Source organism: Odocoileus virginianus, chromosome 1 (assembly GCF_023699985.2).
Source record: "Odocoileus virginianus isolate 20LAN1187 ecotype Illinois chromosome 1, Ovbor_1.2, whole genome shotgun sequence".
Lineage (NCBI taxonomy): Eukaryota > Metazoa > Chordata > Mammalia > Artiodactyla > Cervidae > Odocoileus > Odocoileus virginianus.
The window spans coordinates 63745316-63771141 of NC_069674.1; the positions used below are offsets into that span (position 1 = coordinate 63745316).

At 38.5% G+C, this 25826-nt stretch overlaps 1 protein-coding gene and 1 long non-coding RNA gene across 5 annotated transcripts in view; one reads left to right on the plus strand and one right to left on the minus strand.

Moving 5' to 3' along the window:
• CAV1 (caveolin 1) overlaps nucleotides 1-11833 on the plus strand; it is a 34762-nt gene extending 22929 nt beyond the window's left edge. For all 4 annotated transcript variants that reach the window (XM_020874471.2, XM_020874474.2, XM_070468733.1 and 1 more), the window contains exon 3: nucleotides 9653-11833. In XM_020874471.2, the coding sequence (XP_020730130.1) occupies nucleotides 9653-9994 (342 nt within the window). In that variant the 3' untranslated portion in view covers nucleotides 9995-11833. The remainder of the gene's footprint in view (nucleotides 1-9652) is intronic.
• The window catches only part of LOC139036760 (uncharacterized), a 234377-nt gene that overhangs the window by 97586 nt on the left and 110965 nt on the right, over nucleotides 1-25826 (minus strand). The gene's annotated exons all lie outside the window — the stretch shown is intronic.

Sequence of the window (25826 nt, forward strand, 5' to 3'; positions counted from 1 at the left end):
TGAGTCCGAATTGCCTCCTCCTCTGTAGCCTTTCCATGCCTTTCAAGTAACTTGCCCTCCTCTTCATTTTGATCAAATCATGGTATTACAGAGCTATGGTAAAAAAAAGAATATAATTTTGAATAAAATAGGATACAAAAAAAATCGATAAATAAAAGTGTACTTGTGAAGTCAGGACTAGAATTCATAGTAGATAATATGATGGTTAATGTATGCCTACATCCTTTCAATGGCTATTTATAGCACCTTTAAAATATATATATTGATGGAATATTTGCTAATTAATGTATGCATAATACTATTAGGAATTGTGAAGGATACCAAGATGGGTGCAGTGGACACCAACTTGCCCTAGATCCTGGTTTGCTCCATTCATTCATCAGTTAAGTGACCTTTTCTTGTCAGGGAAATAAAAGACTATTTCCTACACTTATGATGAAGATAACCTAGAACTTCACGAGTTTGTGCAGAGAAGCAGATGAGTGAAGTAGGACACTCAATGTGTACAGTGTCTGTTCCGAGGTCTCTGCACTGTCTGAGAAGCAGTCCAGAGGGAGACAAGGGTTCCAGCTGAAGCAGTCCAGAGGGAGAGACTAGGGTCCCAGCTGGAGGCCCAGGTCCAGGACTGCCGGTGCCCTGTGCAGCCTGCCCTGTGCACCCAGCCCTCTGCTGTGGCTCACAGGGGTATGCAAATGCCCACCTTCCCCTTCTCAGCTTGAAACTGACTACTAATGCAGCCCTCTCCCTCCAGGTCCAAAGGCAGCCCAGCACTCTCCCACAGGGTGAAGTTGCCTAGCACCCGCTGCCCCAAGGCAATCCAGGAACACTTCAGTGTTCCCACCCCTGGTTTAAATTCTTCCTGGTTCTCCGTGTAGATTCTCTAGAAGTCCAAACAGTCACAAGCATTAAGGATACAATACAGGCCTCCTCTTTTCAGTCGAGGCTGCAAGAACACTGCAGCTTTCACTGCCGCTTTTTCCCCTCAATGATGCCAGTTCAGTTCAGTAAACAAATGGGTATTTGCCCTTGCCCCTGGGAAAACACACAGGCATTAGGGCAGAGTGCCTGTGTTCTGGTAACATTTAATTGTGCTAGTTCTCAACCCTGTCCACACCCACACACTCATGGACCACATTTATCCCACTGACTTCAAAGGCCGCTCAACATGTTGGAAATATGTGTGGGGACACTGAGGGGAGTTTGAAATTAGTTTCAACCCTCTTTCTGCATGTGTGGATTTGGTTCATGTAGGGTAGGATTTTAGAAGTACATATTTGATTTTTAAAACATTCATTTGTTTATACTGGGTTTAAAATCATTAAAAAAAAATCAGGATTTCTATTGCCAGTTTTTGTGTTTTTCTTAATAAATAATAGTCATTCATCCTTGTCCAATAAATATTTATAGGTTTAAATTAGGAAAAGCTTTTCAAGAGGATTTCCATTCATTTTTTGTCCACCAACTTCCATATGCCAGCCAGCACTGGAGGAGTTTCAGGAAAGAAGCAGGAAGCAGACTAGGGCTTCCAGGCACAGAGGGAAAAGAGTACTGACAACAGAAAGAAGCTGTCATTAAATCCATACAGATGTTGTCATTCACTAGTTCACTTATTTGTATAAGATTCACCAAGCCCACCCAGAGAGTGTGATCTAAGTCTGAAAGGAGCCTAAGAATCTGCATTTTAACAGGTATCCTCCCTCCCTCCCATTAACCTTTGCCACACTACCCCTGTGCCAGTGCATTCAACACATTATATTCAAAAATCCAGATTCAGTGGCATGTCTTCAAGGTGGAGCTGACTCTCAGTCTTTGGTGCATATCTGGGTAGAAATCCAAGCACATTAGCAACATGAGCTGATAGCACTATCAACTGTGTACAGTGTTTCTAATATTCAGTTTAATATGAATTGTTGAAAGTCTAAAATGCTGTTTTTCCTTCTCATATATTTCTGGACTTTGCTCCAGGACCAAATTGCAGGATATTTATATACATTCATTGTATATATTTTTCTATAAGAATGAAATGGAATTATATAACAAAAAAAATAATATAATGGAAAATAAAACATGATCATCAAAATAAAGGTGGTTTGTTTTAGAATTGTATTAGTCATCTATAGCTGCATAACCAATGACCTCAAAATTCGGTGGCTTAGTACAGCAAATATTTAAGTCATCTAACAATGTGCCTGAAATCCAAATGTGACTTAGCTGAGTGGCTCTGTTCAGGGCCTCTCACAGGCTTTAATCCTGGTAGCAGGGCTGGAGTTCGTCTCAAGGCCCAACTGGGGAAGACCTACTTCCAAGCTGACTCACATGGCCACTGGTAGGATTCAGTTCCTCCCAGGGTTCTGGTTTGAGGACTTAGTTCCTCAATGGCTGTTGGCTAGAGTTCTGCCTCAGTTAACTTCCTCACACACCTCTCCATAAGGCAGCTCACAACTCGGCACCTGGATTCCCGCAGAGCAAGCAAGCAAGAAAGCAAGAAAGGAAGGAAGATGATACCATGGTCTTTTGTAACCTAATCATGGAAGTGACTACCCCATCATTTTTGCCACATTTTATTATTTAGAAGCAAATCAACAAATCCAGCCCACTCTAAAGTGGGGAGAAAGTTACACAAAGGCATAATACCAAGAAAGTTGAGGAGGAGGGAATCACTGGGAGCCATCTTAGATGCTGTCTAACACAGAACACACGAATTTGGTTTTTTTATTGTCAATTTATCATCCTACTTATGGTTTGTTAAAACTAAATGTAAATGTAAAACTTTTCTGATACGGGTTAGGGAGTATATTCTGTGGGTAGAGAATAGTAGTGCTGAAAAGATTCTGAAGTTACTAATTGAACTTAGGTTTCTAAATGAGGAGTTGTACACCTATTATGCTAACCAAAAGGAAAGAGTGTTAGTTACTATATCACTTCAGAATGCTTTCTGATATAGGTAACTGAAAATCTAAATAGCTGTGGCTTAAAAATAAAAGCATAAGGAGAAGTCTAGAACAGATAGCTACTGAATTGTTTCAGTAGATTGGTAGAGCAAAAGCAGCATCTTCTAGTGTCTTGGTCTTTTAATTATATATGTCACCTCATGGTCAAAAGATGACTTCTCTACATTAAGGCAATACATCATTTTTTAAGTAGGAGGAAAAGGGCAAAGGGCCATACAAAATGCCTCTGTTTCTTTTCATAAGAAAAATAAAGCTTTCCGGAAATCTAGCCCAGCAGACTTCCACTTAATCTCATTGGCTAGAACAGGGTCACATGTCTACTCTAAACTGACCACTTGACAAGGAGATTAAGATTACCATGGCAAGTCTAAACCATCTATAACTTATCTCTAAGATAAAAGAATTATTTCCATGACCTGAACAAATGAAGCTTCACTGGCAGAAAAGTGGGAAAGAAAAGAAAACTGTCTTCCTGTGGGTGTCAGGAAGACAACACACATCTTCTATAAACATCTTGTTTGTGTTCTATATACCCAGTATAATCACAGTTTCATAATTTTATCACAATTTTCACAAAAATCTAAAATGATATTTTCCCATGGAAACAGGCAAGCATCTTTGCTTATTAAATCCCAAATGTACTTGAAGTTTCCTTCTTGGAAATTCTTTATCCAGAAATAAAATGTCCAAGTTTTGAGACAAAAAAATGAGCCCATGTTTTTTAATCCTGTGTACATGGGAAAAAATTTTTTTAATATTTCCATCACATACATTTAACAAAATGACTTACTGCACTAGCCAACAACTATTATTAAAACACAGTGAGACAGATTGCTTTTCTTGACGTCTGCTGCTAGATTTTTGCTAACTTATGTTTCAAAAATTATAGCATCATAAGTCAATGTTTTACAAAAGTATTTAATGTCATTTATAAAAATCTAATAACATAAACTCTTGACTCCTTATAAAGCATCTATTAAGACATATAAATACTAAAGTTTATTTATGCCTTTGATTTTGAAGTCTGATTCTTGCCAGAAGGGCAACTTGTTCCATAGTTTACAGAACCAAAAATCAGCTCATGAAGGAGCAGCTCAACCTCATCTGAAGCATCCCCATTCTAAGAAACTAAATGGCACCTGCATGTCTTGGCTTTTATGTTTGTCTGAAAGGAAACCTCTAATTCTCGCTCTGCTCCAAATCTAGGTGAGCAAATACAGTTCGCTCTGAGTAACACCTGCTCTGAGACTTCCTCTAGAGGGATAAGAGGGTCATGTCCCTGAGGAATGGGACTCCAGAGTGACAGCTTTGATGAGGGATAAATCAAACCGATGATGCATATAAACAATGAGCACACTAGAGATAATCAGAAAAAGGCACCACTTTTCATTCAATGATGTTCAAATTTACATACAAGCCTAGTCGCCTTTTCCACTGGCTATGGAATGCAGCATCCAGATGATGGAGGGTGTGCGGTGATAGCAGTCAGTAGTGGAAAAGCCCAGGAAAGTTTCTAAGCCTGAATTCCAAGTCTGTGCCTGCCATGAAGTGGAAAACTGTTCTTGATCTGGTCATCTAACAGCTTTGTCCATCAATTTCTCTCTCTCAAATGGATCTCCTTTTCTTTAAGAATCCCTTCAGCTTTAAATATCTATGAATCTGCTAAGGCAACTATGCTTGGATGAAATTTGTGAACTGCCTTTAAATGGAATGACTGATTACTAACAGAAATTTGTTGGGTTCAATCAATTATGAATGTTTCAAAAAGTATAATAAGGATATTTTTCAAAATATTCCCTCCGGTTTTCACCTATTCACCCTATATAGGTATACAGAAATGTCTATATTTATGTTGAGAAAAGGACATTTCTCCTAACCTCACACAGTGATATATTTCAGGTCGATGTCTTAGAAGACAATGAGAGACTTACAGGAGACCTAGAGATAGGAATGGGGTAGGCAGAGAAGGGACATAAGGAGAAATATGTACATTTGTAGGGAAATAGTGTGGAAGGCAGGGGTGGGCCTAGGCCTGGGAATCAGGAAATTAAGAGTTCTAATTTCAGCATTTCCACTGATTCACTTGGGACCTTGATAAATCTGGTCCATTTAAATTGTGCCTCAGTTTCCTTATCTGCCAATTAGAGAGAGAGTTCTTGGCTGGGTGCCCAGGATTGTGAGAACATGATGTGCAGGGCCATGGAAATTCAGTCAGTACCAAAAAGGCAAAACATCCTAGTTACTAGATGTCCTAACTTAAAATAGAAACATTAACAAGAGTAATTTCTTTAATAATCAAAATGTGAATGTTTTAGGAAACATATCAGTCTGGGTGAAAATTAAGCAAATAGGTCTATTAGAAGAGCTTATAGTCCCAGGGATACAAAAGCAAAAGGAAGTTAGACTTGAAGAAGGACAAGTTCCAGTTTTGTCACTTATCATCTGTGTGACCTTGGGTAATTTCTTAACGTCCAACAGTAGCCTCATTATGTAAAATGAGAATAATGGCATGTACCTCAGAGGTTGTGGTAAAGATGATTATAGATGGAAGTTAGTTCTCTGGAAGCACTGATGAGGTTTGAATTTACAGCCACCATGTACTTTGCAACTGATAGTTTCTCTTATTTCAATTGCTTATTAAAAAACATAGTCATCCAGAACAAGTAATTTTCAATGCTGTTTATTGAGCATTTACTATATTGCAATGCTCTATCCCCATGCCAAGCACTTTCCATAAATTTTCTCATGTCCTCCTCACAAACACCTATCGATATTATTATTACTGTTGCAGAAATGGAGGTAGAGAAAAACTAAAGATTATTTCTAGCTTCACTGTGTTTCTTTAACTTGCCTTTTCTCTCTTCAATTGCGCCTAATTGATGTTACTTTTATTTTAAGCCACGTTACATTCTTAAGACTAAAGCAGCAACTAACTAAGGAATATATTTATATAACATGTTATTTTTGTCATGTTGCTTTCCACCCCTGGAGACTTGCTCTAAATTCACTTGGATATTTGAAGATAAATCATACTCACTGCTATTTTGGAAAGCATTAAAAAAGTAGCCACTCAAATTTTCTAACCAACTTAAAACAAAACTTAAGAATTTCCAAAATGTTCACTGAAAAAAGCATTTATATTTATGCTTAGAAAAGTTAAATTATCAGTAAGAAATCTTACACATGACACATGTTTATAGATCTTCGCTAAGGACCAATCATGTATATATGTGTATGACCTCATCCTAACACTGTTCTCAGAGACCAGGCTGTGGGAATTCTTACAGTTACCAGAGGGTTAAACTCAATAATCTCTCTCTCTCTCTCTTTTTTTTTTTTTTTCTGGTCAATGTGCCTTTTAATTATGGAATACTAATTGCCTTAGAGAAAATTTTAAAAATATTTTTTAAGCAATGTGGTATTAAAAGAAAGAATCAATAACTTTCAAACCAGATTGGAAATTAAAATCTACCTCTTATTTACCTGGACAATTCATTAAACTTCACATTTTTCTATTAAATGGCAATAATAAATTACAGAGTTGCTGTGAGTTAATTGAGAACAGCGTTTGATCATGATAGCCAGTCAACAAATGATAGTAACTATCCATTCCCTTGGAAAAGAATCTGTAGGCAAACATGCTTAAATTCTGTTCTGTAAAGAGACAGGAATCCTTGGTTCTTGTAAAATCCTTACCAGCCTTCCTTGGCAGTAGACTCTCTATTTTCTATAAAAGTGATGGCCTTCTTCTATTAAGTGCCCACTTCAGGGCATTCAGGGACCACCATTGCCCAGCCTTTGATTCAGATTAAGAATACCTTGCTCTAGTACATTCATTTTGGCTTCACCAAATCCTCTTACAAAATAGGGTCATCTTTTTAAAATAAAATTATTTGGGGACCTTTTGAAGGAAGAGCACAGACCTTTATTTTTAACAGCTTTGGGAAAATCCAGTACCAGAGCAAAATCCTATAGTAAACAAGTGCCTGCACAGAAACTTCATTAAAAGATTGATCTGACTTGCCACACATTTAGAACAATCTTTTAAAACACACAAATGTTTACTTCTGAGTCTAGATCTAAACAGGGAAAGAAACATTAGAACAACAATAAATTTATTTAACTTCTTTAGATAATTATGGACATACCTTTTTTATGTATTACATATTCTTAGGACACTGGACAACAGATCAAGAAATAGAATGTTTTAGAAAATAAACCTTAACTATTGGTAAGCATCATGTATTTTTTTCCAAAAGAAGTTTATTGTGTTTAACGAAAAGTGGCTCCTTGGCACTGAGAGGCTCCATGGAGTCACATAAGTCCTCATTCCTTAATCCTGAGCTTGCCTGGATTGCTGCTAGCAGTCATCAACTTGTTTACATTTCAAAGCACATTAGATTCCTTCATATAGCTGCCACCACTCCACAGTTAAACTGGCTCTGTCCTACACTTCTGGTGGTATTTTTTTTACCCCATGCTTCAGTTTAGTCTATATAATCCTTCCAGATGGATAAAAGCTCCTGAAAATTAATTCTGTGGGAAAGAATGCTATTGGGAAAGGGCCCAGGCTTGTATCCTGTCCCCACCTTTGCTCTGCGTTTGACTTTAGCAAGCCACCATTATGCCTCTGAATCTATGTATCTTCTTTTGTAAAATGACAACCTACCTTCCCAGATTAGTTTGAAACCCTAGATCACATGGAGACAATACACATAGAAGCAGTTAGTAACAGTTAACTGCTACATGACTACAAACTAATTTGATTATTTCCTAGTGGCCACCAAAAGGGACTAGTACAGGTGTTGCTTCTGCTGCTAAGTTGCTTCGGTGGTGTCCGACCCTTTGCAACCCTATGGACCATTGCCTGCCAGGCTCCTCTGTCTATGAGATTATCCAGGCAAGAATACTGGAGTGGGTTGCCACGATTTCCTTCAGTGGATCTTCCCAACCCAGGGATTGAACCCACATCTCTTATGTCTTCTACACTGGCAAATGGTTCTTTACCACTAGCACCACCTGGGAAGCCCCTAAAGAGAGCAGAGGTGACATTAACACCAAGAAGAAAATTAGGAAGGCAGTTAAGAAAATGTTAAGAGAGAACTTAGTTTTTGAATTGAAGAAACAGTAAAGTTTTGAATAAAGACAAATTCAACCTGTAGTGGGCCTCGCAGGAGGTGCTAGTGGTAAAGAACCTGCCTACCAATGCAGGAGATATAAGAGATGCAGATTCGATCCCTGGGTCAGGAAGATCCCCTGGAAGAGGGCATGGCTTTAATCCTTAAAGCTCAAGATTAAGCAGCAATCCAGACAAGCTCCAGTACTCTTGCCTGGAGAATCCCATGGACAGAAGAGCCTGGCGGGCTATGATCCATAGAGTTGCAAAGAGTCATACTCGACTGAAGCAACTTGGCATGCATGTACAACTCTCTCTAGCAGGCATGCCTGAAGCTCAAAGTTCATCTTGGGCTTTTCTCTCTCCCTGTCCTTGAAGTAACCAAGTCCTGGGGATTCTTCCTTTAACGTCCCTGAAATTCATTCTTTTCTTTTCTCATGGTCACTATTCCGGTTTTGGCCCTGTCATCTCAAACTTGGGATACTGCAAGAATCTTTCTGTCTTGAGTCTCTTTTCCTTTTCCCCCAGCCTAGACACTGCTATCAAATTCATGTTGGTAAATGACTGAATTGGATTGTGGCTGCATTCCTCTGCTCCAACATCTTCAACAGACACCGCCCTACCCCCCCACCCCCTGCCACCCCCATCACCACTGTATATAAAGTAAAACTGAGTCTGGCCTTAACCTTTCTTTTCAGCCATGGCCACACAGGTCTATCTGCCTGTGACACTCACTGCATCATCCTTCCCTGTCCTGGGGCCTTGCTCACAGCATTTTCCAGATCCCTTCTTCCTTCCTTTCCAAGTCATACCCCATTTTCCAATCCCTGCTCAAATCCCATCACACCATTAAGATTTCTTGAATCCTCAGAGCCCACAATGATCTAATTTCCTGAAGATATTCTACCAGCTGAGTGTTGGAGAGTTGATAATCAGTCATGAACTGCTTCCCAGGTGGGGCTAGTGGTAAAGACCCCACCTGCCAATGCAGAAGATGTAAGATGTAGGTTCGATCCCTGGGTCAGGAAGATCCTCTGGAGGAGGTCATGGCAACCCACCCATTTTCTTGCCTGGAGAAATCCATGGACAGAGGAGCCTGGTAGGCTACAACCCATAGGGTCGCAAAGAGTCAGATACGACTGAAGTGACTTAGTACATATGGACTAACTACCTCTTAACATTGTTTGTGTAGTTGTCTTGGAATGCAGTTAACTTAGGTCATGTTATTTACATTTTACTGAATGCCTAGTATACTTATCCATGTTGCTGGGCTTTACTTGAAAGCAAGAATTTTATCATATCCCTTTAGTTTTCCCTAGAGCAGCAGTTCTCAACCTTTCACATAGCAAAGAGACACCCAGAGAACATGTTAGAAATCCACCTTGACACTACCCCTAGAGGTCTGGGTGGAACCCAAATCTGCATTTCTCACAAATTCCAAGTGAGGCTGATGCTGCTGGGTGCCTTTAAGCATTTTACACAGAACCTGTACATAAAAGCTAATATATATTTATGCATACTCAGAAATGGGTTTTTTCTTTTTTCTTCTATTTCAAGCTCATGTTGTGTCACTTCTTCTTTTCAGATTGATTTTGAAGATGTGATTGCAGAACCAGAAGGAACACACAGTTTCGACGGCATCTGGAAGGCCAGCTTCACCACCTTCACTGTGACAAAGTACTGGTTTTACCGTTTGCTGTCTGCCCTCTTTGGCATCCCAATGGCACTCATCTGGGGCATCTACTTTGCCATTCTCTCTTTCCTGCACATCTGGGCAGTTGTACCGTGCATTAAGAGTTTCCTGATTGAGATTCAGTGCATCAGCCGTGTCTATTCCATCTACGTCCACACCTTCTGTGACCCACTATTTGAGGCTATTGGCAAAATATTCAGCAATATCCGCATCAACATGCAGAAAGAAATATAAATGACGTTTCAAGGATAGAAGTATATATGATTCTTTTTTCCCTTTTAATTTTCTCAGTGCCAATTTCAAGTTGCTAATACAGCAACAACATATGAATGAATTTCCTGGTTCAGAACAAAGATATCACTCTCTCAGTTTTCATAACTATTATTTTTCTCCTCTATTTCATCTATGTTGGGGGTTGTGTGAACTTTTAAAACCCATTTAAAATATTTTTCTTTCATTTGGATCATTGTTCTATTGGCTGAGATATGAACCTATTGTTGAAAGATAACTTGAGAGAAATACAAAGAACTGAGGAGGAAGAAAAGAACTAACAACCTCAACTGCCTGTTCTAAAATGTCGATCATTTTATGGTAAGGGAAGTATTCAAGTATTCCAGGCTATTGTCACTGAGTGTACAGATATGTGGGCAGTCTTAAGCAAACTCTTCCCTCTGAAGTGTTTAGTGAATTGCTGCCATTCACTGTAATGATTCAATGGGATCATTCATTCATCAAGTTAGAAAACATAATCTGCACATGATCTATTGCCTTACTTTCTTGAAATTTTAACCTGTGATAGATACTTCTATGCCTGGATATTTGTTATATAGATGATGAAACCTAAGTGCCTTCCTGTTCTTCAGGTTTTCCTTTTAAAATAGGGTCCACCTCATCAACTTTCATTAGGTCAGCAGCCTTCCTGAAGACCAAAATTAGAAAAATCCATTACCTAGTTCTTCACACTTATTTCTGACTCTAAGATATGGGATCAGATGAAGTTCATGTCTGTACTTGATCACACAACATCTTTATCCATATTGAGTATGGTCCACATCAGCCCCATTAAGGTGAATAAATGGGGCCAAGCCCTCTGGGCTGGCAGAAGTGGAAGCCAACTTTCCCTGCCTCTCACTAGCTGAATGAGGTCAGCATGTCTATTCAGCTTCATTTATTTTCAAGAATAATCACGCTTTCCTGACTCCAAACTAATCCATCACTGGGGTGGTTTAGTGGCTGAACATTGTGTTCCCTTTTCAGCTGATCAGTGGGCCTCCGGGGAAGGGCTCATAAAATGGAGGCCATTGTGTGAGACTGTCAGAGTTGTTGCAAATGTGACCCCTTCAAATTAAAGCACTTGCAACTGTCTGTTATGCTGTGACACATGGCCCCTCCCCCTGCCATGAGCTTTGGACTTAAGCCAAGCATCACTTTGCTCAGAGAGAAGATGGGGGAGGAGGCAGTAATAAAAGATGGAGGTAATTTTGCTGGAATAAATTCAAATTCTTCTGAATTAAAACTGAGGAATTTTACCTGTAAACCTGAGTCATACAGAAAGCTGCCTGGTACATCCAAAAGCTTTTTATTCCTCCTGCTCATAGTAAGATTCTTCCCTGGGGGACTTTATTTTTAACCTTCAGCTATGCTTTTATTTCCATACACCTGTTGGAATTCTGCTTGGTTTATTTTTTGCCTCTTCCAGTTTTCCTGGCACTTTAATTGCCAACCTATTACCTATTTAGGTTTTCTGCATTAAAACAGACACTGGCATGGACATAGTTTTACTTTTAAACTGTGTACATAACTGAAAATGTACTATACTGAATAATTTTTAAGTACAAAGATTTTTTTATCTTTATATGAGGAAAATCACTTGGGAAATTGTTTTGTGATTCAATCTGTAAACTATGTATCCCAAGACATGTCTGTTCTATATAGATGCTTAGTCCCTTGTGCAAATCAAGTGCTGGTCCAAAAGACTGCTGAAATTTTTATATGCTTACTGATATTTTACACTTTTTTTTATCCTGCATGTCCTGTAATAAGTCTACACAATAAAAATGTTTAACAGTTAAACAGTCAGATTTATTTTTTTCCCCAAAACAGGCCTGCATGTGTTGATTTCTATAGTGTGTGTGGGGTGTGTGTGTGTGTGTGTGTGTGTGTGTGTGTGTGTGTAAAGTGCATGTACATAGAGTCTGTACATATTTGTAGTATGTTTTGGGGGGTGGTGGTCTTCCACTTTTCAACTATTAAAAAGTCATTTAGTTGTGATCTTTCTTTTAAGGTCATCACCATTCATGAGTTACTTCAGATAAAAGTTATAATTAATAAATATTTATTTAGAAGTTTAGTCAATATTTTGTTACTTGTCACCTAATTTGAGCCATTAACAACTTTATATGATTGATAACTTTCTCCATTGGTATTTGACACATTCAAGGAGGCAGTTATGCTTTGACTCTTTGCCATTTCTTAACTGGGATTTTTTAAGATGTACATTTCAGAAGTAATTTATTTTGGCCTTGGCTAAGTTTACATAAGATATTCTGTATTAGTCAGGGTTCTCCAGAGAAGCCAATAGGAGATATATACATATACATATATATATATGAAATATACTCATGTGAATATATAAGGAAGGTACAGAGAGAGAAAGGAGTAAGAAATTGGTCCACACAAGTTAAGCAGGCTAAAAAGTCTCAAGGTCTGCAGGTGAGTCAAGCTACAGGAAAACTGATGGGATAATTCCAGTCCAAAAGCTGGCAGGTTGAAACCCAAGAAAAGCCTATGTTTCAGAGAGTTCAAAGGCAGGACAAATCCAGTCTTCCAGTTCAAAGGAAGTCAGGCAGGAGCAATTCTGTCCTACTCAGAAAAAGATCAGCTTTTTGGTTCTGTTCAGTCCTTTAACTGATTGGCTGAGGCCCACCCATGTTAGAGAGGGCAATCTGCTTTCCTACCAATTTAAATGTTAATTCCATCCAAGAATATCCTCATGAAAACACCCAGAATAAAGTCTGACCAAATATCTGGACACTCCAGTCAATTTGACACATAAAATTAACCATTAAAACTTCCAAATAAAATTTTGCAAAGGAATCTTCTAACTTCTTTGCCCTGAAACTCCTTTCATGTGGTTTACAGAGTCCCTCTTGCTTGGCTCTCAAGCATGCACTGAGGCTCATTATTTAGTAATGCAGCCTGGTATTTGTGTTTATCCAGCAAATCCATTTCTAGTATGCAGTGTGAAGACCTGCTTTTGACCATGGCAGCATGTCATGTCTTGGCCAGAGTTATGCCACCAATTCAAGCAAAATCAATGAAGTGACTTTAAAGAAAAGCTTTTGCACAACAAAGGAACCATCGACAAAATAAAAAGACAGCCACCTAAAGGGAAGAAAATATTTGCAAATAATATGACTGATAAGTTAATATTCAAAATATACAACTCAACATCAAAAAATAAACAACTCAATTGAAAAATACATAGATTTGAATAAACATTTTTCCAAAGAGGAAATGCAGATGGCCAACAGACATATGAAGATGCTCGACATCACTAATCAGTAGGGAAATGCAAATCAAAACCATAATGAGATATCACCTCCTATCTGTCAGAATGGCTATTATCAAAATGTACACAGATAACAAATGTTGGAGAAGATATGGAGAGAAGGGAACCCATCTTCACTGTTGGTGGGAAATTGGTGCAACCACTGTGGAAAATGGTATGGAGGTTTCACAAAAAATTAAAAAGAGAACTATCATATGATCCAGCAATTCCACTATTGGATAAATGTCCAAGAAAAACAAAAACACTAACTTGGAAAGATACACACATCCCAATGTTCATAGCAACATTATTTACAATTGCCAAGATATGGAAGGAATCTAAATGTCCATCAACAGAAAAAAATGGATAAAGGAAAAAAGATGTGTATATGTGTATATACATACACATACATATACATATACACAATGAGAGCCATATTGATATGTACACTTTGTTATATTTAAAACAGATCACCAACAATTCCCTGTATATCACAGGGAATTATGCTCAATATTCTTTAAAAATCTAAATGGGAAAAAGATTTGAAAAAGAACAGATACTGGTATATGTATAACTGGTTTTCCCTGGTGGCTCAGGCAATAAAAAAATCTGCCTGGCATGCAAAAGACCCAAGTTTTACCCCTGGGTTGGGAAGATCCCCTGGAGAAGGGAATGGCTACCTACTCCAGTATTCCTGCCTGGAGATTTCTATGGACAGGAGAGCCTGGCTGGCTACAGTCCATGGGGTCACAAAGAGTTGTACACGACTGAGTGACTAACACACACACATGCGTATAACTGAATCACTTTGCTGTACACTTGAAACTAACAAAACATTGTTAGTCAACTATACTCCCATATAAAATAAAATTTCTTTAAATAAATTTACTGCTGTGTCTAAAAAAAAGAGAGAATGAAATAATCCCATTTGCAGCAACATGGGTGGACCTAGAGAATATCATACTAAGTGAGCTAAGTCAGACAGAGAAAGACAAATATCATATGATATCACATATATCATGAGCAATTTTTTCTTTAGGATGGTTTCCCTTTTATCATTAATTCACTGGATTCTGTCAGTTCCATCTTCACTATTACCTTGCTTTTGAACTCTTCCTTCGTTTTCACTGTCACTACCTCAGTGTAAGCAACCATTATTTAAATCCTGAACTAGCCTAGCTAATTTTTCTGTTTTTACTCTTGCCCCCTAATCTAACTCATTTGGTCATTTTGTGATACAGAAACACAAACTGTCATGCACACACACACAGCTTAAAAATCTCCAGTAGCTTACTGTATTCAGTATAAAATCTAAGACCCACAAAGTCTTACATGACCCAGACCCGAATTATATCTTCCATCTTAGCTCATACCAGCACCTCATCTTACTATCTGTGCTCTAGATACACTGATCTTCCATTCCCAAGGGCATGTGAAGTCCTATCTGGTCACAGGACTTTGCACAGCTGTTCACTCTGACTGGAATGCTCTTACACCTTCCTCTCTACTTTGCTACCTGCTCATCCTTTAAGTCTCAGCCTCAATATTACTGCTCAGAGTGGTCTTCCATATCTGAAGCAAGTCCTTCTGTCTTAGTCACTATCTTAGCCTCTTGCCTATTTTCTTCACTGCATGTGCCATATTAAGAAATTATTTTGCCTGTTTACAATATTTTGTCTTCATCTTCCTTAGGATATAAACTCCATGAAACAGAGATTTTATCATAAGAGACATTCAATTAGTATTTGTTAAATGAATGGATTGATGGATGGATGGATAGAAAGGATGGTCAGACCATCTTGGAGACAATGAAGGCATGAAGTGCCAAGTTTCTGTTTTACCACTTATGGTGTCTTAAAAATGGTCTTCTAATCCATTCTGAAGTAAATTACAGCATTATCAAAACATACTTGCCATTTGTTTTTATTCCCCAACTTCATTTTTTTCTCCATGATTTTCCTTCATTGAAACTTCCTCTATTGTACTCATTTGAACACTTTAATATGTCAAAACATGAGTTTCCCAAATGAAAATTCTAATGAGGACTACAATGGATATTTGATATACATTTTTTTTACTTGAATAATGGAAAACACATGTTGATACAGTTATTTTAAAAAAAGATGATTTGCCAGCAGCTGTTGACTTCATCAATTCCACTATGTGATGAGTCACTCAAACTTCCACAGAGCTAGGAGGTTAAATGCAAGAAAGAGGATTTCTTATTGTGATCAGAGAGGAGTGGGAAGAGTTAGATATGGGGAAAGTGAACAAAATCAACAAAAATGAAGGATTTGATGCTATAGAAAACTAAGTAATCAGGGGATATATGTATATCTGATATATATGATGATATTTAGCAGAAAACAGCAAAATTCTGTAAAGCGATTATCCTTCAATTAAAAAATAAATTTAAAAAAGAAAATCAAGTAATTTATATGTCAAAGGGAAAAAACTATAATCTACCCAGTACTTTAACAGAACAACTGAAAACATGTGGGAACTAGCATAAAGGGTAGGGAGAGTACTTACAGCAGGAAGAAGGTGGTCATTTAAAAAGGCAACAGCTGCCAGGCTGAGCTGCTATGAATGGGCAGCAAAGAATTCTACTCCTCTACTTCATTTGTATTATTATCATGCCAAATATTAACAAAATAATAACTGTCCCAGGTATCAGTCAAAGTCCTTCTTGAGAGGATATTTCTTAAACTCTTTCTCACATTACACAACCTCTTGGAAAAGGTAAGATTTAGTTACCTGTCAACTCTAAAACAAATTTCTATCAACTGCATAACATAAGTAAGCACTCTGTGAAATGCACAACACAATATTCACACTGCTGGATATAATTTGGCTTGAGACTGACTTTGCATTTTCACTGTGATTTTGTCCTTTTGCTCATTGCCTTTCCTTCATTGAGCATATACCACACATGATGGAGAAAGAAATGGCAACCCACTCCAGTATTTTGTCTGGAAAACTATGGACAGAGTAGCCTGGTGGGGTTCAGTTCATGGGGTCACAAAGAGTCAGACATCACTGAGTAACTAAACCACCAACACACACAAAGCAGTATGCTAAGCATTTTACAAACAATCCTAACAACATCCCTATGGCTTATGTGACCTTCTTTAGGTCAAGTGGTTGCCACTGCTCTGTTTTTGAGATCAGAAACAGAAGCTCAGATGGATTAAATAGTTAAATGCTCAAGGTTACCCAAACACTTTAACACCCATAACTATTAGTCCCAAAGCTTTTCTTTATAGAGAAACTCACTATGATCTTGGGAGAAAATGCTGAAGTGGAGCACCATTTGGCAGTATTAAAATAGCAGTTTGTGTCCTCAAAGGTTAAAAAAAAGACAGTAAAAGGTTAAACATCATGCAGATAATATCTCCATAATCAAGTATCTGTTCACATAGTTATTCATTTTACTCCTTCAGCAGGAAGCAACTCTTTGGTGTAGTAGGGAATAGAAAAATAAGTAAGACAAAGATGGGTAGGACAAAGGTCTTTGTCTTCAAGGAAGCTCAGTGAAGCACCAAATGAAGTCAACTCTAAGATAGAACAGAATTGATATTTTGCTATTTTTCTCCGAGAAAATAAGCTTTTTGTAAAATAAAAGTTACTGACAATAAAGTTTATGGTTAAATACAATGGCCTTAAAACTGTAGAACACAAAACTATATATTCCAGAAGTACTGATAGCTTTCCTAAGAGAACAAGGTTGGGTTAGAAGTAGAGACAAGAGGAACAGTATCAAATACTTTCTCTCAAACAAGTTCCATTTTAATTTTTTTCTCATATTAATTTTCAGCATAATATTTTGCTTGATTAAACAGTCCCATCACTGAGAAAATCTGAAAACCTCTGCCTTGGTGAAATAAATACATCTTTTATACCAACTTAGATCTTATGAAAGATTGGTGCTTGCTTTTGTGCTTATTACTCAAATATGTCCTAATAAAATTCTTTGAAAACCCAGGCTGAACTGAAAATACAAAACTCAGACAAGATCTATCAAAACCATGAATAATATATAATAGCCTTGTAAACTCTCATACTCCAGATCTAACAGAAATGAATAATAATTTGAGAATCTGAGTGGGATGAGTAGGAAAAACTGGGCGTGTCACTTATATTCCTGAGGAGGAAACAAATTTAATAGTGAGGTTATGACATTAGGACAAATATCTGAGATGATGTCAAATATTGCTCAAGCAACTTTAAAAAAAAATCAGCCTTCAGTATCTACACTGAGTTAGAACAACTTGTTTAGTCCTTGTTTTTTCACCATCAACCTTAAACAATAATGGATGTGAATAATAAGCCATACTGTAGCAAAAAAACCTGGAACAGAAGTGGGGAACTGTAACCAAATCCACAACCAATCAGCTATGAGACCTTGGATAAGTCACATAACTACAGTCTCTTAAACCAGCAGTCATAATGCCTCCAATCTCATGAGATTGTGCTTCAAATAAAAATGTGAAAATGACTAAAATAGAGCCAGACCTCATGGGAAATAGGTTTCGAACAGTCTCTCAATCCACCACTCAATTTCATTCTTTCCAGTGCCTCTGGGTCACTTGATTTTCTTAACACATCCAAGCCATTCTCTTGCCTGACTTCATAAACCATATTTCTTCTAGTGCTTATCAAATGGACTGAGTCAAAATGCCCCAAATATACCTGACATTTTATTTCAAGAACCTATCATTGTCCGACTTCCATTTCTTCTTTCTATATTCACACATCTGATTGACTCAGACTAGATCACAGATAGGCTTCTCCATCCTGAACCTATCAGTGCTCTCTACAGCATCAGTGTCAGCTAGTTTGAAAAGTTATCCATTCTAGGTGTAATGGAGGGAAGGGGAAGCTAATTAGAAATAGGGATATGACCAGTAAACTAGCCAAATGCCTCTTATAACCTAAATATCTGTGAAAATTCTAATCTTCCAAATTCTTCCACATCTGTGTCCTCCATGTTCCAATGAGATAGGAAGGCAAGTAGCCTCATAGTCTCATTTTACATATGGGAAGAATAAAACACCAAGGACCAATGACTTACCTAGGGTCACTTAATGAGTGACTAATGGAGCAGAAAATAAATCCAGATTTTCTGAGAGCTTAGGGAGCCTGGTCTCTCTTTAACAATTAAGATTGCAAAGATTTCTAAATACAGCAAGGGCAACAACAGTACCAATTGCATCAGTACCACCTGTACAGGCAGAAATACAGGCACAACTAGAAGGAACTACCCCAAGTCACTAAAGTAAAGGAAAAAACCAGCTTGACATGGACTTGCGTCTCAACAGTGCTATGCTTTCACTCCTGGGCAACTTCCTTCTATAGAGGAATACCCATGCCAGTCAGAAAGAACCTAAGGGTTAAATCCTTGGCACTAACCCTAGAGGGCAATGGAGAACTTCCCCCACCCCATCCAATAATTCAGCCAGTGAATAGATGTCTCTTTCATAAATCTCAGAAAACACAGTTAATAGTCAGCCACTACCCTCAAATTAAATGAGGATTTATCTTACTCTAAAAGACATAACGATTTCATTATTTGTGCAAATCTAAACAACACATGATAAAAGGAGAAGAGACACAAAATAGCAGCTCTCAGAAATTTCAATAAAAAATCACCACTGGCCACTCTTAGAACACAGGGACCACATTAAACATAAATGCCTTCTGCACCTGACCCATAGTGGGAAGATAAGATGGGAGGAAGATTCTCTCAGCTTTAAGCAGCAGAGTACAAAGAGAAGAGTCACTGGCATAAGGTCTAATTGCCTGCCTGATGAATAATGTCGCCAGGCCAATTTGGGAGTTGTCACGGTTCCCGCCCTGTAGTCCAGGATTATTTGTAAAATAAAGCAAAGGGAGCCCAGTGCTTTGAGAATGCCAATGCAAAATTATAATAATTGCTTATTACATAATACAGTTATTAAAGTACTTTCTGTGTTGCTCAGAAAATAGGGCATGTACATGGATAGAGAAGCCGAAAGAAAATGGACATAATTGTTTTCCTCTTGTAACTTTCCCAGGCAGAGAAAGTTGCTCTGCCCTCAAGGCTTTGGGACATTTTATTTGTATCTCCACTGAACTGTAAGCTACTATGGGGCAGAGACCAATTTTTAGCCATCAGTATGGCCATAGAGCTCAGCGTCTGCTAAACTGACACTCTGTGATTGAACTTACCACGATGTACTCTCTTCAGCCATAGACATACAATAATAATAAGTTTTTTAAATGGTGGGCCCCAGTCTGATCCCTTTACATCTCTGTCACTTTGGAGCAGTGCTATCCAATGAACTTTATTTGAGTAGAGAAATGCTTTATTTCCAGTATAAAAAATGGAAAGCACTAAAAGGAATGTTTTTCCTCTAAAAAGCTTTATTTGCACTGTCCAATAGTAACCACTAGCCACATGTGGCTCTTGAGCATTTGAAATGTGGCTAGTGTGACTAGAAACTGAATTTTTAAATTGTAATTAATTTAAATTGCAATTAATTAATTTAAATTTAAGTCACCACTTGTGATTCACAGCTATGATGTTGGACAGAGCAGCACTGGAGTCTAGTATGATATGCTGCACATAGTAGTTACTATTCAAATGTTCCTGAATGAATGAATGACATACCTATCCTTCCTAAGACCACATCCCTCCAAACAGCTGGCAGTTACAGAGCACTGGGCACATTCAAATACCTAAACATTAGCTTGGCTCAGTTGGGATTTTTTTTTTTCTTTTGAATTTATTTTTTTATTGAAGGATATTGCTTTACAGAATTTTGTTGTTTTCTGTCAAACCTCAACATGAATCAGCTATAGGTATATATATATATATATATATATATATATATCCCCTCCCTTTTGAACTTCCCTCCCATCTCCTGCCGCATCCTAACTTTCTAGGTTGATACAGAGCCTCTGTTTGAGTTTCCTGAGCCATACAGCAAATTCCCATTGGCTATCTATTTTACATATGGTAATATAAGTTTCTATGTTACTCTTTCCATACAACTCACCCTCTCCTCCCCTCTCCCCAGGTCCGTAAGTCTGTTCTCTATGTCTGTTTCTCCATTGCTGACCTGTAAATAAATTCTTCAGTACCATTTTTCTAGATTCCGTATATATGTGTTATAATACGATATTCATCTTTCTCTTTCTGACTCACTTCACTCTGTATGATAGGTTCTAGGTTCCTCCACCTCATCATAAATGACTCAAATGGCTGGATGATATTCCATTGTGTATATGTACTACAACTTCTTTACCCATTCATCTGTCGATGGACACCTAGGTTGCTTCCATGTTCTAGCTATTGTAAATAGTGGTGAAATGAACAATGAGATACATGTGTCTTTTTCAATTTTGGTTTCCTCAGGGTATATGTCGAGGACTGGGATTGCTGGGTCATATGGTGGTTTTATTCCTAGTTTTTAAGGAATCTCCATACCATCTTCAATAGTGGCTGTATCAATTTACATCCCCACTGTCAGTGCAAGAGCGTCCCCTTTTCTCCACACCCTCTCCAGCATTTACTGTTTGTACACTTTTTGATGATAGCCATTCTGACCTGTGTGAGGTGATATCTCATTGTAGTTTTGATTTTCATTTCTCTAAGAATGAGCGATGTTGAGCATCTTTTCATGTGTTTGTTAGCCATCTGTATGTCTTCTTTGGAGAAATGTCTGTTTAGGTCTTCTTCCCACTTTCTGATTGGGTTGTTTGCTTTTCTGGCATTGAGTTGTATGAGCTGCTTGTATGTTTTGGAAATTAATTCTTTGTCAGTTGTTTCATTTGCTATTATTTTCTCCCATTCGGAGTGTTGTCTTTTCACCTTGCTTATCATTTCCTTTGCTGTGCAAAAGCTTTTAAGTTTAATCAGGTCCCACTTGCTTACTTTTGTTTTTATTTCCATTACTCTATGAGGTGGGCCACAGAGGATCTAGCTTTGATTTATGTCATCGAGTGTTCTGCCTGTTTTCATCTAAGAGTTTCATAGTTTCTGGTCTTATGTTTAGGTCTTTAATGCATTCTGAGTTTATCTTTGTGTGTGGTGTTAGGAATTGTTCTAGTTTCATCCTTTCACGTGTAGCTGTCCAGTTTTCCCAGCACCATTTTTTTTCTATTTATTTTTATTAGTTGGAGGCTAATTACTTTACATCATTGCAGTGGTTTTTGTCATACATTGAAATGAATTAGCCATGGATTTACATGTATTCCCCATCCCGGTCCCCCCCTCCCACCTCCCTCTCCACCCGATCCCTCTGGGTCTTTCCAGTACACCAGGCCCGAGCACTTGTCTCATGCATCCAACCTGGGCTGGTGATCTGTTTCACCCTAGATAGTATACGTGTTTCGATGCTGTTCTCTTGAAACATCCCACCCTCGCCTTCTCCCACAGAGTCCACAAGTCTGTTCTATACATCTGAGTCTCTTTTTCTGTTTTGCATATAGGGTTATCGTTATCATCTTTCTAAAGTCCATATATATGTGTTAGTATACTGTAATGGTCTTTATCTTTCTGGCTTACTTTGCTCTGTATAATGGGCTCCAGTTTCATCCATCTCATTAGAACTGATTCAAATGAACTCTTTTTAATGGCTGAGTAATATTCCATGGTGTATATGTACCACAGCTTCCTCATCCATTCGTCTGCTGATGGGCATCTGGGTTGCTTCCATGTCCTGGCTATTATAAACAGTGCTGCGATGAACATTGGGGTGCACGTGTCTCTTTCAGATCTGGTTTCCTCGGTGTGTATGCCCAGAAGTGGGATTGCTGGGTCATATGGTAGTTCTATTTCCAGCTTTTTAAGAAATCTCCACACTGTTTTCCATAGTGGCTGTACTAATTTGCATTCCCACCAACAGTGTAAGAGGGTTCCCTTTTCTCCACACCCTCTCCAGCATTTATTGCTTGTAGACTTTTGGATAGCAGCCATCCTGACTGGCGCCCAGCACCATTTATTGAAGAGGCTGTCTTTGCCCCATTGTATATTCTTGCCTCCTTTGTAAGAAATAAAGTACCCATAGGTGCATGGGTTTATTTCTGGGCTTTCTATCTTGTTTCATTGGTCTTTATTTCTGTTTTTGTGCCAGTACCATATTGGCTTGATGACTGTAGCTTTGTAGTATAATCTGAAGTCAGAAAGATTGATTCCTCCAGCTCCTTTTTCTTTCTCAAGATTGTTTTGGCTATTAGGGGTCTTTTGTGTTTTCATATGAATTGTGAAATTTTTTGTTCTAGTTCTGTGAAAAATGCCATTAGTAATTTGATAGGGATCGCTTTGACTCTGTAGATTGCATTTGGTAGTGTAGTCATTTTCACAATATTGATTCTTCCTACCCAAGAACATGGAATATCTCTCTATCTGTTTATGTCATTTTTGATTTCTTTCATTAGCATCTTATTATTTTCTGTGTACAGTTCTATTGTCTCAGTTGGGATTAAGTGTGTGATGTAAAGGAAGAGTAAATTTGATCATTCACTAGATGCTGTGAGGAAAGTCTTCTGTGGCTAATTTGAAAGACAGACTTAAAAGTAACTGATTTGTGTAAGAATGAGTTATTTACAAACCATATTTTCACTTCCAGTCTTGTAGCTTTGTGCAGAGTGGTCAAGTGGAAAAACAACCTACTTGGGTTCTAATCCCACTGAACTGTCTATTGGCTGAAAGATTTTGGAGCTCAGTTACCCACTCCAATACTCTTGCCTAGAAAATCCCATGGATGGAGGAGCCTGGTGCAGGCTACTGTCCATGGGGTCGCAAAGAGTCGGACATCACTGAGCAACTTCACTTCACTAACATAAAAAGCACCTTTACTTGTTTTTTCACCTGTAAAATGAGGGAATTCTATCTGCCTTGCCTGCTTCCAAGGATATGGTCAATAGAAAATAAGATTACATGTGTGAAAATATATAATGCTAAGCAAAGGTAGATTAATGTTACTTATTTTGAATTAAGTAACATTTAAAAATGATTATTATAGTAATGATCTTGTGCTATTAGCAAATGATTATATGTACTTGCTTACACAGGAAAACCTACATGTGCCCTCCAAAAAAGGTCAAATTACTTTCTTCCACTTTGATTTCCACTTTTTTCTCTGCCACTTCATATCTCATAAGGTCACATCCTGCTTGCTGGGTGACTTCAAGTGAAAATTCTGCAGCTATTTCTCTCACCATCGCTCAGCATTCTTGGATGTGGCTGTTGCCACAAGAGGGTTGCATTATAGGATCTGTGTTTGTAGGGGAATAAAATCATATTGGCATATCATTTCCCCAACAACTCCCCTAAGGGAGCTTCCCCAATGGCTCAGTGGTAAAGAATCCATCTGCCAATGCAGGAGACCCGAGTTTGATCCCTGGGTTGGGAAGATATGCTGGAGGAGGAAATGGCAACCAACTCCAGTATTCTTGCCTGGGAAATTCCATGGACAGAGGATCCTGGCAGGTTACAGTCCATGGGATTGCAAAGGAGCTGAGCACTATTTAGCGACTAACACACACTAGCGACTAAGCAACAACAACTCCCCCAAGGAGAAAATTTCATATTCTGTTTCTGAAAGTGAAGTGAAAGTGAAAGCCGCTCAGTCGTGTCTGACTCTTTGCAACCCCATGGACTATACAGTCCATGGAATTCTCCAGGCCAGAATACTGGAGTGGGTAGCCTTTCCCCTTCTCCAGGGGATCTTCCCAACCCAGGGATCAAAACCAGGTCTCCCGCATTGCAGGTGGATTCTTTACCAGCTGATGGACAAGGGAACCTCAAGAATACTGGAGTGGGTAGCCTATCCCTTCTTCAGGGGAACTTCCTGATCCAGGAATCAAACAGGGGTCTCCTGCATTGCAGGCAGGTTCTTTACCTGCAGGGAAGTTTCTGAAGGCCCTCCTGAAAAGTAATTATATGAACTTCTCTCAGAAATGAAAGAAATGAAGAAAGAAACACTGGAAGGCAATTTGGAGAGAATCCTTCAAGATTAGGGAGAAAGCAGTGGTATGTGGACTCCACAAGCACTAGGAGCTCCTCTTCTGAAGTCTTACAGTGCTTCAACACGTGGTAGGATCTCCTCAGAAAGGATCAACTACCTATAGATTCTAAGGAGGCAGGACACTGGGCACTTGGCTCCTGGCCTTGGCTAATGATCCTAGTCCCCCAGAAGAATCCCCAACCTTGAGGAATGGTACATATCTGAACATTGACTATTGCCATCAGCTCTGATCTTTAGAGACCAAATACAAGAGACCCATGGCGCATTCACATGGAACCAAAAAGGACTCTATCATGACAAGGTTTGCTATTTCTATTAGTCAGGCTAAATTGGAGCTTGAAGCATATTAAATTTATTTAGAGAAAGGAAAAAATGTAATATTACTCACATCCTGTGTTCTGAAGAAAAATCATGCTGCTATCAACTTTATGACTATGTCTCAAAGCAGGGCTTCCTTCCACTCCACATTTTTTATAGAGGCCATAGTGAGGTGGCTTTTTGACTTATCCTTTGTCAAAACCTCTATTTCCACAAAACTATGAGGGCTGAGCTAGAAACAAGCCCAGTTATATTCACTAGACTGTGTTAAAACACCATTTCTCTTCATGCATGCTCAGTCACTGCAGTTGCGTCTGACTCTTTGATACCCTATTGACTATAGCCTGCCAGGCTCTCTGTCCATGGGAATCTCCAGGCAAGAATACTGGAGTGGGTTGCCATGCCCTCCTCTAGGACATCTTCCCAACCCAGGGATTGAAGCTTAGTCTCCTTCAGCTCCTGCATTGCAGGCAGAATCTTTATCACTGAGCCACCATGGAAGCCTGTTTCTCTTCAACCCTCAAATAATTTCCTTAGATCAAGAGAGTATATTGATAAGCAAATTGTGTTGCTCATGAGTTTTAAATTATTCTGGCAGATATAGGTTACCTCTGGTAGCTATGGGTGAGAATTGTAATTATCCTCCCCCACAATCTCAATACCAAGTGATATATTATACTGAAAACATTTAAGTCAAAAAAGCCACATGTTCAAATACTCAATACAAGAAGGCCCCAAAACATCTAGATAAACTAAGACATGTGCAAAATCCCAGGAAATATTACATATGTATAAAATGGTCACTCAAGGCAGTGTCCTAGTAAAGAATTCAGCTAAATTTCCAGTCAGAAGTCAAGTCATAGGATCCTATGCTAAGCCTGAATGAAGGTCTGTCCAAGAAGGTTCCTTTAAGGTTCTCTCTAGATTCTTACTCCCTGATGTTCATACAAAGGCATGGATAATATTTCCAGCTAGTCTACATAACTTATTCATCAGTCTTTCACTAGTGAAAAATTATTCTAGTATCCGTTATACAAACTAGCAAATCTTCTTGTCCTTACTGGAGATAAAGTTTTAATAGGATTGTAAGTTATGGTTTTTCAATGCTAACTGACTACCCCAGGGTATAAATTCCTTAGTCCAGTATTTCAGAAGTTAACTATCCACCACGATCCACTCTAAA